The following is a 13,992-nucleotide window of genomic DNA, read 5'->3' on the forward strand; positions in this document are numbered from 1 at the left end:
AAAGGGGAAAAGTTAACAAGTGACCCAAAAAATACATAAACAAATATATGCAAAAAGTAACCTCCAACTTTATTCAGTAGAGACACAATTATAAAATATAACAACCTCTCATTTTTTGACAATATTTATTAAGAAAGGAGTTAAGAAGAATTGCAGCAACTGAATTGGTACCGAACCACAACCAATATATCCCATTGTACAGAAGAGCTGGCTTTTCCTCATTTAATTTTTAGTGCTTTTCTGTCAACTGGCAAGGGGGCCTTCAGTAATTCATGAAGCAAGTTGTAATGAAAGCAAATTTATGCATGCATAATAATGCCTTGCTCACCTATAGAAAAAAGAACAAAACCTACATTGGTTTGAAGATGTGCTGCAGTTTTTCCTACTCAATCCATTTCCAATGTTAACATATCCTTAAATTACCATTTTTATATGTATTTTATATACATATAAAAATGTATTTATCGTAATACTTTTTTGCTTTCCCAAAGACCTCCAACACAAAGTATAAATTCATTCAAAAGGATTTATTTTGTGTAGCAATTGCAAATTTAATAAAACCTATTTTGGTGTAACTTGTTAGTCAAACATGCACATAACATTTTGGAAACTATAATTTTGCAAGAACAATGCAATCATTTCCCCCATAAGTAACATAAAAACTTATGAATTTGATTGCTCATTTAAGTTTTAGCTGTAAAAGGGAAAATGAAGTGCTCTCAGAGGATTACAATAAACCTGTGTTTAAGAGGTAAAATGTAAGAGGTATTTTCTTTTTCAAAACCACAATACAATGGTATTAGGAGTACCAGACATAAAACATCATTACCTCAGCTAGGGGAAGATAAGGATAAGGACTGTGCTTATGGCACAGTCATTTTGTAAGACTTATGTAATGATATGTTTCCGAATATTGATGGGGTTTTTCCAGCAAGTTTACTAATACTGATCTATATGCAACACATGCAGATGACTGGATATATTTATTACCTGAATGACCTAATATTCTGGGCATTGGGGGAAAAAATTAAAGGTGAAGATTTAATAGCCATCAACTGCTGTCCCCAATCTGCCTGTACCTGTAGTAGGATTTAGTGGAGAGGAAAAATCTTAGACAAGGCAGTGAAACACTGAAGCCCTAGCAGCTGTCCAAGAAAACCCAAGAGTTGAACTGTACTTCAGTGGGACCAGATTATGTTTCTCAGCTTTCATTTGATTTCAGGTGTATTGGGAAACATACACATACAAATCTAATGATGCATCTGGCATTATTAGCAGTTTTCTTGATGCAAATTATCTTAACTCAGGCTAATTACTTACTTGTCTTTTCCAATTCCTGTATTATATCATTATATATCCTTGAACAGAGATCTTCCTGTGGTTTTGTTCCATCTAAATAAACTGCAAAAGGTGGAATACAAATACAAATTATTTTCAGCAGAGGAAAAAATTCAGAATCACTTTATTGCTGAGAAGTGTGGCATATACAATCAATAAATCAATCAATCAATCAATCAATAAATATAACCTATCCACTAGCACACAGAGATATATAACTTAAGGTCCCGTGCAATCCAAACAAGTTTGACCACTAAAAGTGTGAGCATATAAATGTCTAATCATTTGGAAACTAATGACCCTCATCACACTCATAGCTATTCACCTTTTACATAAATGCAAAGAAATATTAAGACATTTTTTAAAGAAAAGAATATAGGAAGTGCATAAGTAGCTATGCACTTTATGCAAATGTCAGACACCTGACAGAACTATAAGAATGTTAGCTGTACCAATGCTTGCTTCATTTTCTTCCATTTCTCTCCTGTGTTTCTGATACATGGGCCACACATGTCCATCAAAGTAACCAGGTGGGTCTGGTGGATTGTATATTCTGTTGCTACATTAAGCAAAAATAAAACCCAAAGTGGTTCTTATTAGTTTGATAATGTTTAAATAGTTTCTTTTTTCTGTATTTCACTCCTAGATTTATAGTCCCGCATTTCATATTGTTTAATGCTATTATTTTTAAGCCATTTTCATAATTTTTGTCAGTCACTCAAGCATAATGGGTCACTTAAAGAAATTTAACATGTTTTTAAGTTGTGATCCTTGAACCCTTTGTAGCTTTAGCAGAATAGTTGAGCACTTATGACTTTTTGAATATAGCTAAATTACAAGTCCCTAAAAGCCCCAACTATCATGAATTGAATTCTACCATCAAGAATGTAGGAGGGATCACAAATTAACCATCCTCAAATAAAACCTTTAAAATAGCTATAAAGCCCACAGCATCCACAGCAGTATTCAGAGGTAATTTCCATAATGATGTGCCTCAAGCTTTACTAGCAAATAACAAATAATGGAACTCTCGTAAGGAAAGATCATGCTGATCTAAGTAGATTCCACAGTGTTTTGGATTCTGTTAGAAGATCTGTGCTAAAGACCTACTGTTCCCTAAAGCTCTGTCTAGATTGATCTCCTTCAATGAAAAAAATGCTGGAAGTGATCATCCTATCTTTTTCCATTGAGAAAAGCATCCTGTCCGCTCTGCCTCAGCTTGCACCTCTAAGTAAAAATGATCCTTGCCGCCATTCGTTGCAAAATATAGTTTTATTAGAAGTCAAATGAACTGCAGTAAAAGAAAGCCAGAACTGAAATTTGTGTGCCAAATCCCCAAGTGTAATTTCCCTCCTTTTTAAGCATTTCCCACTACTGCCCTCCTCTGATCGTCCAATCAGTTTTGAACAATATGTTTTTGAAACGGTCACTCTTGGTATAGGCTGCATTCTTCTCCCAGGGGAGCGACCTTGAAATGTGACTCGGAAAGGCAGTTACTTCCATTACTTTCACTTTCCTCCTAAGCTATGGGTACCCAACGCTTGGTCTGTGGATCAGCACCAGTCCACGGCATGCCTGAAGCCAGGCTGCACAAACACACATCCATGGAATGCAGGCAGCACACAAAAATGCCCCTTCTGGTCCACAGAAAAACTTTTCCACGGAACCGGTCCCTAGTGCCCAAAGGTTGGGGTACTACCCTAAGAATTCCCCCGCCCCCCAGGATCCATGACAGACTGGCACTCAGCGACAGCAGGAGCTCAGGGGTGAGGTGGCAGTTCTGATACATTCTTCTGCTATGAAGGAAAGCTTTCTCTTTTAGTAAAAAAAAGGAAAGAAGAGACAATCACTCCCTTTATCTTTCTGAATGAAGGACAGATAGTAGATTCAAGGGGCAGGATTCAAACTTTTTAACAACCAGTTCTGTGGCCGTGGCTTAGTTGGTGGGTATGGCTTGGTGGTCATGTGAATGGCCAACTCAGTATCACATCGAGGCACGCATCTCCTCGCCTGGCCTCATGACTGTGGGGATGCTGCAACAGTCGTAAGTGTGAAAAACGGTCATGTCACTTTTTTCAGTGCCATTGTAACTTTGAATGGTCACTTATACAAGCAAAGTACCAGCAAAGGAGGGGGGGAAAATTCCAGAGATGTTCCTAAGACAGGAAGTCTAGTCCTGCCAAGAATGTAATAAGGGTTAACGGAGAGGCAGTTTCTGTAAGCAACTCCAGAATGTTTCCTTCCTGCCTTCCTTACAGGATTAGGCCAGTAATTTCTTCCAACAACCGGTTCTCCGAACTGCTTAGAATGTTAACAACCAGTTCTAGCGAATAGGCACAAACTGGTAGAATCCCACCCCTGGTCGATTCCCCTTTCCAAACACCAGTTCCAATCAAAGGGAAATCTGGTCCATGGGCTGAATATACAACACAAAGACAGCCTAAAAGTGGAGCTTATTTTGAAGTAGGATGTGCAGCTTTACAGAGAGAAGAAAACAGTGGACAAAGAAAAAAAAGTTTTATATTAAGCATTGCTTTTAGTATGCCATACCTTCTTCGCCTTTTACACTCTTCATAGGGAATTGTTAAGAAATATTTTTTATCCCATATATCACTAAGGGGCCTGCAAGAGTAAAATGACAAGTAAGGGATGCTGGTTTGCCATATTGCAGTTCTTGTAAATGTTAAACAACTGCTTACTTGTAGTTAAACAGAAGGAAACCTTCAATAATTAAGACCCGAATATCTTTTGCTCCTGTCTGATCATCATGTGTATTATTGGGTGGTCTTGGCAATGCAGAGTCTTCTGGTTTTGTCATCCAAGAACGTATGCTTGCCACCATTGTCTCCATGTACAAGGCATCAAGTACTAAAAGAGACACTTAAATCTTAAAATGTAAGGCAATATTCCCAGTCGGCACTCATTCTGTTCATGAGACACTCACGGGCCAAAGCTTGAAGTTTATATTGAACAGAATGGGAGGGTTAGGGATTACTTTAAATGTTAGAAAATTTTGTTATTTTGAGGATTCAGCACCATCTGAGAAAATGCAAAGTATGTTTACGGTTGATTAATCAGGACTGGAAACAGGAAAGTTTATAAAGTGATAGCAAAGTATAGGAGTGATCCAGTGATCTTACTATAGTTCTCAAATCTGAAATTCTATGCAAATAGCAGAAAAATGGGTGGTAATGAATTAAGGATAGATTAAAAAACCCAGCAGATCAATAATTTCCAAACAATAACAAGGAAAAAAAAACCAATAGTTTCAGCTTCTCATGTATAGTTTGGACTGTACTAAATTTTAAATCTTTATCATTTAGTATATAAAGTGAAATATTATGTTCTCCTTAAGCAAAATGAATTAAAATAAGTATATGAATTCTTTTAAGGCAGTAGAACATCATACTTAGAACAGTTGGTTACATTTCATTTTTCAAAGCTATATGAAGGAAGTAAACTAACACATTTATTTATAATCAAAATATATTAGTGAGGGTTCCCTAACTTTAAAATGTTTTTTTAAAAAGTGAATCTGAACAGTCTGGACAAGTTTCTCTGCTTGGCAAAAATGTGGAATCAAAATATTATCTTTCTAATGAACAAGTTTGAGATGAACTACCCTACAGTCAAACTGGGGCAGAGTGTTACTGAATTTCATTAATGCTAGCTGTAAACTTACTTATTGTATTTTCATGATTAACTGTTTTCCATTTAACTACTTAATGAAAATATTTATATTCCAACAATAAACTGACTTTTGTAGGCACTCAAGTCCTTTCTAAATCCAGACAGCTTTAAGACAGCCTAAAGCTTTTACATAAATTATCTTTATCCTAGAACGAGATTAATTCCTTTGTCTTTTCTTTTCTCATATATATTTCTTTCTGCTAGTTCAATTCAGATCTATGAAGGAGGTGAAAATGTGATTCATCTCATTCATATGTGATGACGTTCCACAATCCCCAAAGGCTGATTATGCTTTCCTAAGCCAATTCAAGTTATGGTGAATGCTTATTATGTTGCAATTCAAAAATTTAATAATTGGCTGCATTGCACAACAATTGGGGCTGTCTGAACCTGAACAAGTTGATCACATTTATTGCTGCCTAGTATCTTATTTATATTAACAGCTTTTAAACCAGCTAGTTGTTTTTGTAGGCAAACGTAGCACATTTGCATTCCAAGAACAAGCTATTTCCATAATAGAGCAAGCTTTATAAGTAGTTAAACAAAGTAAAATGCAGATTTCCTCTGAACACTTGGTTGCTGGTACAGGACATCTAGGAAAGGGAGAACCAGATTGAGCAGAGGAGACCTTCGCTGTCTAGAAACAAAAAGGGCCTTCTCATTTATAAATTGGATGCCTTTGTGCTATGGTACAAAGACTCAGATCATTGAAATATCTTGTTGAAAATTGTATTTTTCAGTATTACATTTTATAATTTATACATTTGCAGGTATGTATATATAATTTAGAAGCCACTTGGCTCCTGATTACTCTTACGTGGCTTACAGGTGAAAAGTAAGAGCAATACAAAAAAACAGAAGAGAAATTATGACTGAGCCAGGAAGCCCATCCAAAAGGGGCACAACCATCCTGCCCAAAACCTTGAGAAAATAGCAAGGCCTTTTAATAGTTTTTTGAATGCCGTAAGGGTGGGGGGCCATCCAGATCTCTCTTTTGAGTTTTCAAAATATATATTTTAAAAAACCCAGAATATTTACCATCGTACTGCAGAAATCCATGATCATCTTTGGCTACTTCAGATTCAGGCTAAAGAAAACCAAACATATTAACGTTATGGAGAGTATGGTACAAACCCACAGGATAAGTGGCTGCAAATCTTAACACAGAGAGGCAATTTACACTTAACGTTAATGATATTATCGCTATCATTCTGTACCAAGTAAATTCAATTCCTGTGCATTAATAATTAAAAAAAAACACCTCCCACAAGCCACATTCTTTCATTTAAAAACTGGTATTTGCCAAGTTCGTGAGATAATAATTTACAGAACAAGAAAAATCAAAATAGGATTCCAAGTAACAGCCCATAGGAAATCAAAACTCCAAGGCAGGGTTCCTCAAAGTATAGATTTATTAGGCATGTCATATTGGTACAGCTGGTGAAAACCCGAATCTGAAGTCCCCTGGGTTTTCCCCACCCAGTTCAAAATCCAAATTTCTTCCCCACATTACACACAACTATCACATGCTCCCACCAGGTCTTTCTTCCCATCCTGGATGCCTTCCATCCATGCCCCTCCAGGTGCTGGTGACAATGTCCTTGCTTCACAGAAGAAAGAATGTTATTTTGGCTACATATTCCCCACAGCTATCTCTACTCCCCCTTTCCTTTCCCACAGCTCCAGCCAGCCTCACTGTGGCAACCCTGAAGATGCTCAAAGATGGCTCCAGGGTTGACACAAAGTTTGAAATGTTTGAATAGACAAACAATTCAGGAAAACAAATGAAGGGAAGAGTCTTTTCCGCAATTTTTGAGATCATTGTTTTGGTAATTTTGAGATCAGGTCAATTTGGCTGATTTTCTAGAAACTTAGCAGCCATTCCAAAGTGCAGAGGATTAAAACTTCCATGACAAAATAACTAGAGCTTTACATGCTGACCTACTTCTATACTGTGAGGAGAAATTCTGCAATGAGGCACCATTTTTACACACATTAATTTCCTACATCAATGTTTCTTAATCTCAGCAGTTTTAGGACGCTGCCTAAAAGGGCTGGGGAATTTAGGGAATTGAAGTTCAAATACTAGCAATCCTTGCTTAACAGCTGCTTTAGTTTAATGACTGTTTGAAGTTGCAATGCATTGAAAGGGTAACTTTATGACTATTCTTGCACTTACCCCACAATCAATCACACAATCACCATTTGGGCACTTAACAGCCAATGGGTGTATATAATTATCACAGCATTCTGTGATTCATGTTATTATTATTTGCATATTTCACAGCCAAGCAGAGTCAATGGAGAAGCTAGCAGTAAAATCACAAGTTGCAGCCATATGATGTCTTGCTTAACAACTCCATGGATTAGTGATGGAGTTATTGGTCCCAATTGTGGTCAGTAAACAAGGATTACATGTAAAGTTGCTGAGACTAAGAAATATTGCCCTATTTAATTGAGAACTCTAATCACACTGGGTAAGTCATATTAACTTTTGATGTCCATCACTGCATAGACTCACTGTAGGGCAAAGAGAATCTTTGTGGGCACTGGAATCAACAAAGTTAAATCCACTTCTGCAACAAAGCAAAGTATCAAAGTGTAAAGTTTTTTTAAACTTGTTACCTTAAAAAAGTCATCTTGGGAAATTATAGTGCAATTGGGGAACAATTTCTTCAGCTTTCCTGCCAGGGTTGATTTGCCTCCATTTGTTACACTGAATTGGAAATGGGGAGAAAAAATGTTGAGAAGAACAAACTGTACAGTAGAGAGCACTGTTAATAGCTTTGTTTACTCTGCAATTGCTTTGTATCTAGTCAAATGTAATGATTTTTTTAATTTTTAAGTAGCCAGAAGGTTATTTATTATAGCTGCATAAGGGCGTTCTCTGTCAATTATCTTCTACAGAATAAATGCACAATGATCATTCAGTATTTGTCATTTTCCTTCCTGAGAGCAGGGTTCTTAAAAGTATTTGTGTGGTTGCAACAGCAAAAATATTAGAACTAGGATTGCAACAGCAGTGGAAACTGCAATTTCATATACACTGAATATTTTCATAGTACCAGAACAGGGGTCCCAGCGGTCCGCGGACCGGCACCGGACAAGCCTACCGGGGCTGGTTGCTGCGCCACTTTTTGGAAAACTTTTCAAAAATGGCGGCGGCCCCCACCCCCACCCCAGACAGCAACAGCAGCGGCGCTTGACAACCCACCCCCTCACGCCACGAGTGATTTACAAATTTCATAGTACACTAGAACATAGATTTAGACATGGCAATCATTATTACAGAAAGTGTCATAATTTTTAATGGTATTTTATTGGTATTGTATGCCAATAATAGCCAAAGCTGAATAGGGCAGCCTTTATAAATGTAAATTATATAAATAAAAAATATAAATACTGTTTAACATGCAGTGAAAAGAATACATACTGAGCAAATGATCATTAAATGAGGACCATCTGTATTTATATATATTGATACATAAAATAAGAAAAGAGGATTTCAAATTCCTATTCATACTTACCCTCCAAGTCCAATGACCAATGTTTTCATTGTTCCTTTACAACCTAAACATTAAATTGAAAAGATAAAATCAAGAGCATGTCCATTAGCTTTTTTTTTTTAGCTTATGGAACCTTTGTATATTTTTAAATTGAGCTACGCCAGCAAGGGACTCTAAAACCGGGCTAGACTGGCCACTGTTTGAAAAACTACATAAGAAAGAGGAAAATCTACGTGGCTCAACAGTGAGAGCAATCAATGAAATCTCAGCTGAGACACAAAGTAAATGAACTATAAAAAGGAGGATTGGACAGGGATCTGGTGGGGAGACATTTTACGTACATATAATCATCATCTTTGCTATGCCCCTATATATATGCCCCGAGAAAATATAAAAGTGCATGCAGGAGGCTGTTGAGTTCTAATCCCACCTTAGACATGAAAGCTGTTTGGGCCAGTCCCTCAGCCCAACCCACCTCACAGAGTTGTGGACGCAACAGGAGGAGAAAGAGTATTCTGGATGTTCTTCACCTTGAGTTACTTATAAAGCAATAAAGGCGGCATTAAAAAAAAATCTAAAAAATAATAAAGCTAAATAATAACAAAAGAAACAGTTATGTGCTGTGTGTTATTTAGTGAGAATCATTTGTTTATCCAAAGATCCTGGAAGAGTTAATATTTTTTTGAGCCAAACGTACTGGATCTCTTCTCCTGACAATTGATTTTTAATCCCTTGATTATTTTATGGCTCATAATCATCCAGATTCTCTGAATCTTTCACGAAAAATAATACATAAAAATATACTGTGTTCTGTATTTGGCAAAGGGCATGATTACTTGAGGGTCCATCTATATTCCATGGTATCTGCCAGCCAGTTTGTTCCAGTAGATGGGCACTCACCTGGTTCCTCAGTTAATCTCAGGAAGTGTGCCTTCTCTGCCATAGCACCTCCCCTCTTGAATGACGTTCTCCCTGAGATGCCCTGGCCATTGGTATTATCTAAATTACCCAGAGTCAGTGATAGTCACAGGTTTAATTATTAATATTTACTATTAATTATTACTTTCTGTTATTTGGACATTATTCTTCTACTGATGTGGCATAAAATTGGACTTTTAAATATTTATGTTACATTGCAGCTTGTGTTCATCTTCTGTTCCAAGGTTCTTTCCACAGTATAAACTAGGCATCCTACTTTTTATAGCTATACCATTCAAAACACCTTTTTGGAACGGAATCTGAAGTACTGCCTAGCCCTAATACACATGAACATAAAATAGGCTGTTTTGTTAAATTCGAACACTTCACAATGGTTTGGTTTTTTTTTCAGGTTTAAGTGCTTTTATAAAATAGGCAAAACTATGACTACGAATACTAATAACCTTGAATGCATCTGGATTATATGCTGTTAATTAACTATTATTTTACAAGTGCTTCCAAGACTTTTATCAGTTACATAAGGATGAAGGGCTTTGAACCCTTTGGGATGCAAAAAGTATTTCAAAACAGTAGAACATGGCTCCAAAATAAACTGTAAAGAGCAATGTTACATAAGCAGAAATGATTCATGAATAACACTATCACCTGCAGAACAAAGTATTTTTTCCCATCGTCACTGAACCCGGCAAAAATAAGATTGATGTTGATATCAAAATGACTGTAAGACACAGCCCTATTCAAATTATACCAACAATTTACAATTGTTTGTAAATAAAAGCTCCGTGTTTGTTGAATAAGACTGCAGTTCCTAATACAAGTAAACTTAAATGGAACAAGAAAGGAAGTTACAGTCAGGATGGAACATGGTGTAATCGACTTTTTCCAAGTCTGCAAAGGAGATTCCTTGTTTTCTTATTTATTAATTGAAAATGCTCATGATTTTTAAATTGGAGGAAGAGAACTGTGCCATGCTGACAGCACTACTTTGAAAGGTGAAAGTGTAAATGATCTACTAACTCTATTATTGTAAATCAAAGAGCCAAGTGAAGACAACCAATCTGATTAAATATAAAGATGGCTAAATTAATGGCAACTGATACAACAACCAGCCTCAGACTTGCCAAAGAACATATTGAAGTAATGGATAGCTCCTGCTTTGTAGGACTGAATACACATAGCCCTCGACTTACAACAGTTCATTTAGTGACTGTTCAAAGTTACAACATCAATGAAAAAAGTGACTTATGACCAGGGGTGGGCTTCAAAAATTTTAGCAACGGGTTCTCTGCCCGGTTGCTGGATGGGTGTGGCCATGGTGGGCGTGGCCTAGTCGGCCTCCTGTACCATGGTGGGGGATGGGCCATTTTGCCCTCCCCGAGCTCCAGAGGCTTTCCTCAAGCCTCCAGGAGGGCAAAAACGGCCACCCCAGGCTCCAGAGGCTTTCTGGAAGCCGGAAATGTGCCCGTTTCTGGCCTTCCGAACTTCCGGGAGGCCCATTTTCGCCCTCCCCAAGCCTCTGTGCGCGCCCTGCACTTACCTGCATCCAAAACAGGCCACGTGGGGACTCCTGGGAGGGGTGGAGCGGGGCGGGTAGGGCCAGCCAGGAGTGGGGTTTGGGGGTTCTCCATACTGCACAGAATCTTAGCTAAGGGTTCTCCCGAACCCCTGCAAACCCCCAGCAGCCCACCCCTGCTTATGACTATTGGCATAAATTGGCAACTGACTCATATTTATGACAGCTGCAATGTCCTGGGATCATGTGATCACTTTTTGCGACCTTCTGACAAGCAAAGTCAATGGGACTTAAAATGGGACAAAATTCACGTAACAAATGTCTCGTTTAACAACATTAATTTTGGGCCCAATTGTGGTCGTATGTCGAGGACTATCTGTATAAACAGTAATGGAACCCAGGATTACATCATAGACTAGAATTTGGTAGGGTAGCAGCAAAAGCTTTGGAAGAAATCAAGTACTGTGACATATCTATACCTGAAAAGCTCAGGAGCTGACATCCTTCAGCAGGGAGGAACCCCAAATTTAAACAGGATATTCCAGAATGGAGACTCAGAACAGTAAAGAAAAGGAGTGCAGGGTGCTTTGGGGATGGAGAGGCCCTGGGAGGCCAGGTGAAGGTTAGGCACGTGTGTCTCTCTGCTTAAGGCTAAAAATGTTGCTTGGATTTTAGCAGGAAGGAAAAGCACTTGGCATGTGGTCTTTGCTGGCCTTCCCACCTCTAAGGCTTCCAGTCCTCTTTACCTTCTGTGGTATCTATCTTACCTTCTATTCCTTCCTGTTGGCCACCCACAAATTAACCACAATTGGGTGTGCAGGGATTGCACTCATTGAGCAAAACTGTCATGTGACATCCTGATTAATTACTGCTTTGTTCAGCTATGAAGATTCCAGTTCAATTCAGATTGTAAGCCAAGGACAACCTGTATTTGGAACACATTATGTGAAGATATAGTTCTGTGAAGAAGTCTACGATGCTAGGAAAGGTGGGAGGAAAAAAGAGAAGATCACGATCAGGAAGGTGAACGGAAATTACAGCAACAATGGGTGTCCTAATTGAACAATATGAAGTGCCAGGTTGGGTTTAGATCACCCTGGGAAAAGTCTATATATGGTCATCAAGAGTCAACACAGACTTAATGGCACATGATCAATGAATGAGTAACAAGTGCAGTATGAATTATCTTCTCATTTACAGTTACTTATTTCATTCATTAAGGCAGAATTTTAAGCAATTTCCATTATAATTGTCCAGTATTCTCATTGATTCATCCAAACCACGAATGATCCGTATAAGGGGGAAACATGGTATAATTACAAATGGGTTTGATGGGTGATGTTTAAACCCTTTTTAGAATAGGATAGGATAGGATAGGATAGGAACAGGAACAGAATAGAATTCTTGATTGGCCAAGTGTGCTTGGACACACAAGGAATTTGTCTTGGTGTAAATACTCTCAGTATACATAAAAGAAAAGATAAATTCATCAAGAGTCAAGAATCATAAGATACAACACTTAATGATAGTCATAGGGTACAATAAGCAATCAAATCATACTAGGAAACAGTCAATATAAATCATAAGGATACAAGCGACAAAGTTACAGTCATACAGCCACAAGTGGGAGGGGATGGGTGACAAGGAGTGATGAGAAGATTAATAGTAATAGTAGTGCACACTTTGTAAATAGTTGAACAGTGTTGAGGGAATTATTTGTTTAGCAGAGTGATGGCTTTTGGGAAAAAACTGTTCTTGTGTCTAATTGTTCTGGTGTGCAGTGCTCTATAGTGTCGTTTTGAGGGAAGGATGTTTTGTACAGAAACATAAATGGTTATGAATAGGATTTTTACCCCATATAGTATTGGCTCGGCTTTCTAAACATAATTTCAGTTATGTTTGTTACCCTTCTTTCCTTCCCCCACTTATGTTATCTTTTTCTTACCATAAAGCGCTGGTTTGAAAGCAGCCATAGAAAACAAAAACCACCATTAAGGAAGACCGATAGCACAAGGTTACTCAACTCAAGAAAAGACCCGGAATGCTGACAATCGCATTCAAAACACAAACACATCATTAAGGGGCCAAAAGTACAGATTGCCCAAGAACGTCCACAATCTGCAATCACACACTTTTAGTGCGTTTGCAACCACACACTGCAGAGAACGAGGTCAGATTTTCGGATTATTATTTTTTTTAAAGGAAGGTGAATTCTACAAGGGCTTCTGTTCAGAGATGCCCTAAGGCAGAGAAGCAAAAGCAACGCAAACAAAGCAACTCACACTTCTCCTCTTCAGAGCAAAGCGCGCAAACACCTCCCTCAGACAAGCCAAGCGGAGCCTGCCTTCAGCCCGCAAAGAGAGGCTCCAAGCCCCTCCCACTTCTATCACCCCATTAGAAGCCGCTACCACAGAAAAAAAAAAGGCAGAGGCGCTTAACCTTGCTTGTACAACCAAGAACGCGGGCACGAGGCCGCACCGCTGCGCTCCGATTGGTCAAACCCTCGCAGTCAGTCCGGGAGCCTTAAGGGGACCGCCCCACCCCTTATTGGAGCTTCGCGCGCTGTGATTCGTCGCCCTGTTTGTCGATTCCCCCCGCCAGTTTCCCGCGCGGGAAACGCCCCTCCTGGGATGATTCCGCCTTCGCCGGGTTCCCTTCGCTCTTCCTGCCGTGCGCTTCCCTTGGCCTCTAGGGGGAGGCAGTCTGCGACCAAGCCGCACTTCCTCGTCGTTGCAACAGCACCTTTCGTGCCCTCGCCGAGAGAGCTCATCTGGGACGTCCACCCGATCTCCACCCCACCCCCGCTCCCTCCGAGCTTCGTCGGTCGCTCCCGAGCCGCGCCGCTCCCCAAATCCTCCGCCGGGGAAAGGCTGACGGGCGATCTGGAGGCGGCGAGCGAGCCGGCTCAGCGCTAGGATCGGCGATCGCGGAGGCTTGGCTGTGCAAACTTGGACGCAGCGATGTCCAAGCCGCCGCCTAAGCCAGCTAAGCCAGGTAAGGGAGGCG

General features: G+C 39.2%; 2 protein-coding genes across 15 annotated transcripts in view; one reads left to right on the forward strand and one right to left on the reverse strand.

Moving 5' to 3' along the window:
- Window positions 1-50: 50 nt before the first annotated feature.
- NMRK1 (nicotinamide riboside kinase 1) lies at window positions 51-13,395 on the reverse strand. 14 transcript variants are annotated; one of them, XR_015748043.1, is made up of 11 exons: window positions 13,269-13,351; window positions 11,754-11,911; window positions 8,556-8,598; window positions 7,654-7,744; window positions 6,067-6,115; window positions 4,038-4,206; window positions 3,889-3,960; window positions 1,791-1,897; window positions 1,321-1,401; window positions 991-1,079; window positions 203-328 (listed from the first exon to the last, which is right to left on the reverse strand). XR_015748043.1 is itself a non-coding variant. In XM_087957821.1 (10 exons), exons 3-10 carry the CDS (start codon window positions 8,582-8,584, stop codon window positions 300-302), a joined length of 627 nt encoding a protein of 208 aa, XP_087813947.1. In that variant the 5' UTR covers window positions 8,585-8,598; window positions 11,754-11,911; window positions 13,269-13,351; the 3' UTR covers window positions 51-299. The 14 variants fall into 14 exon arrangements, 8 of the variants coding, with proteins under 8 accessions (XP_087813947.1, XP_026530917.1, XP_087813950.1 ...); XM_087957821.1 differs by lacking the exon at window positions 991-1,079 and having other exon boundaries at window positions 51-328; XR_015748044.1 differs by lacking the exon at window positions 11,754-11,911 and having other exon boundaries at window positions 13,269-13,395.
- Window positions 13,396-13,644: 249 nt separating this feature from the next.
- The window catches only part of OSTF1 (osteoclast stimulating factor 1), a 32,846-nt gene continuing 32,498 nt past the window's right edge, over window positions 13,645-13,992 (forward strand). Inside the window, exon 1 of the mRNA XM_026675171.2 lies at window positions 13,645-13,980. Coding sequence (XP_026530956.1) covers window positions 13,947-13,980 — 34 coding nt within the window. The 5' untranslated portion in view covers window positions 13,645-13,946. The remainder of the gene's footprint in view (window positions 13,981-13,992) is intronic.

The sequence above is a fragment of the Notechis scutatus genome, chromosome 2 (genome assembly GCF_049901735.1).
Source record: "Notechis scutatus isolate UNSWTSFEM ecotype Mainland chromosome 2, rNotScu1.2, whole genome shotgun sequence".
In the NCBI taxonomy this organism is placed as follows: domain Eukaryota; kingdom Metazoa; phylum Chordata; class Lepidosauria; order Squamata; family Elapidae; genus Notechis; species Notechis scutatus.

Bases quoted from the DNA above. Each gene is read 5' to 3' on its own strand.
- NMRK1 (XM_026675122.2), bottom strand. From the start codon at position 9,477: ATGGCAGAGAAGGCACACTTCCTGAGATTAACTGAGGAACCAG. The intron at 8,599-9,434 runs GTGAGTGCCCAT...TTTAATGTTTAG, and splicing joins GAGATTAACTGAGGAACCAG to GTTGTAAAGGAACAATGAAA. The intron at 1,898-3,888 runs GTATGGCATACT...TGCTTAATGTAG, and splicing joins GAGTGTAAAAGGCGAAGAAG to CAACAGAATATACAATCCAC.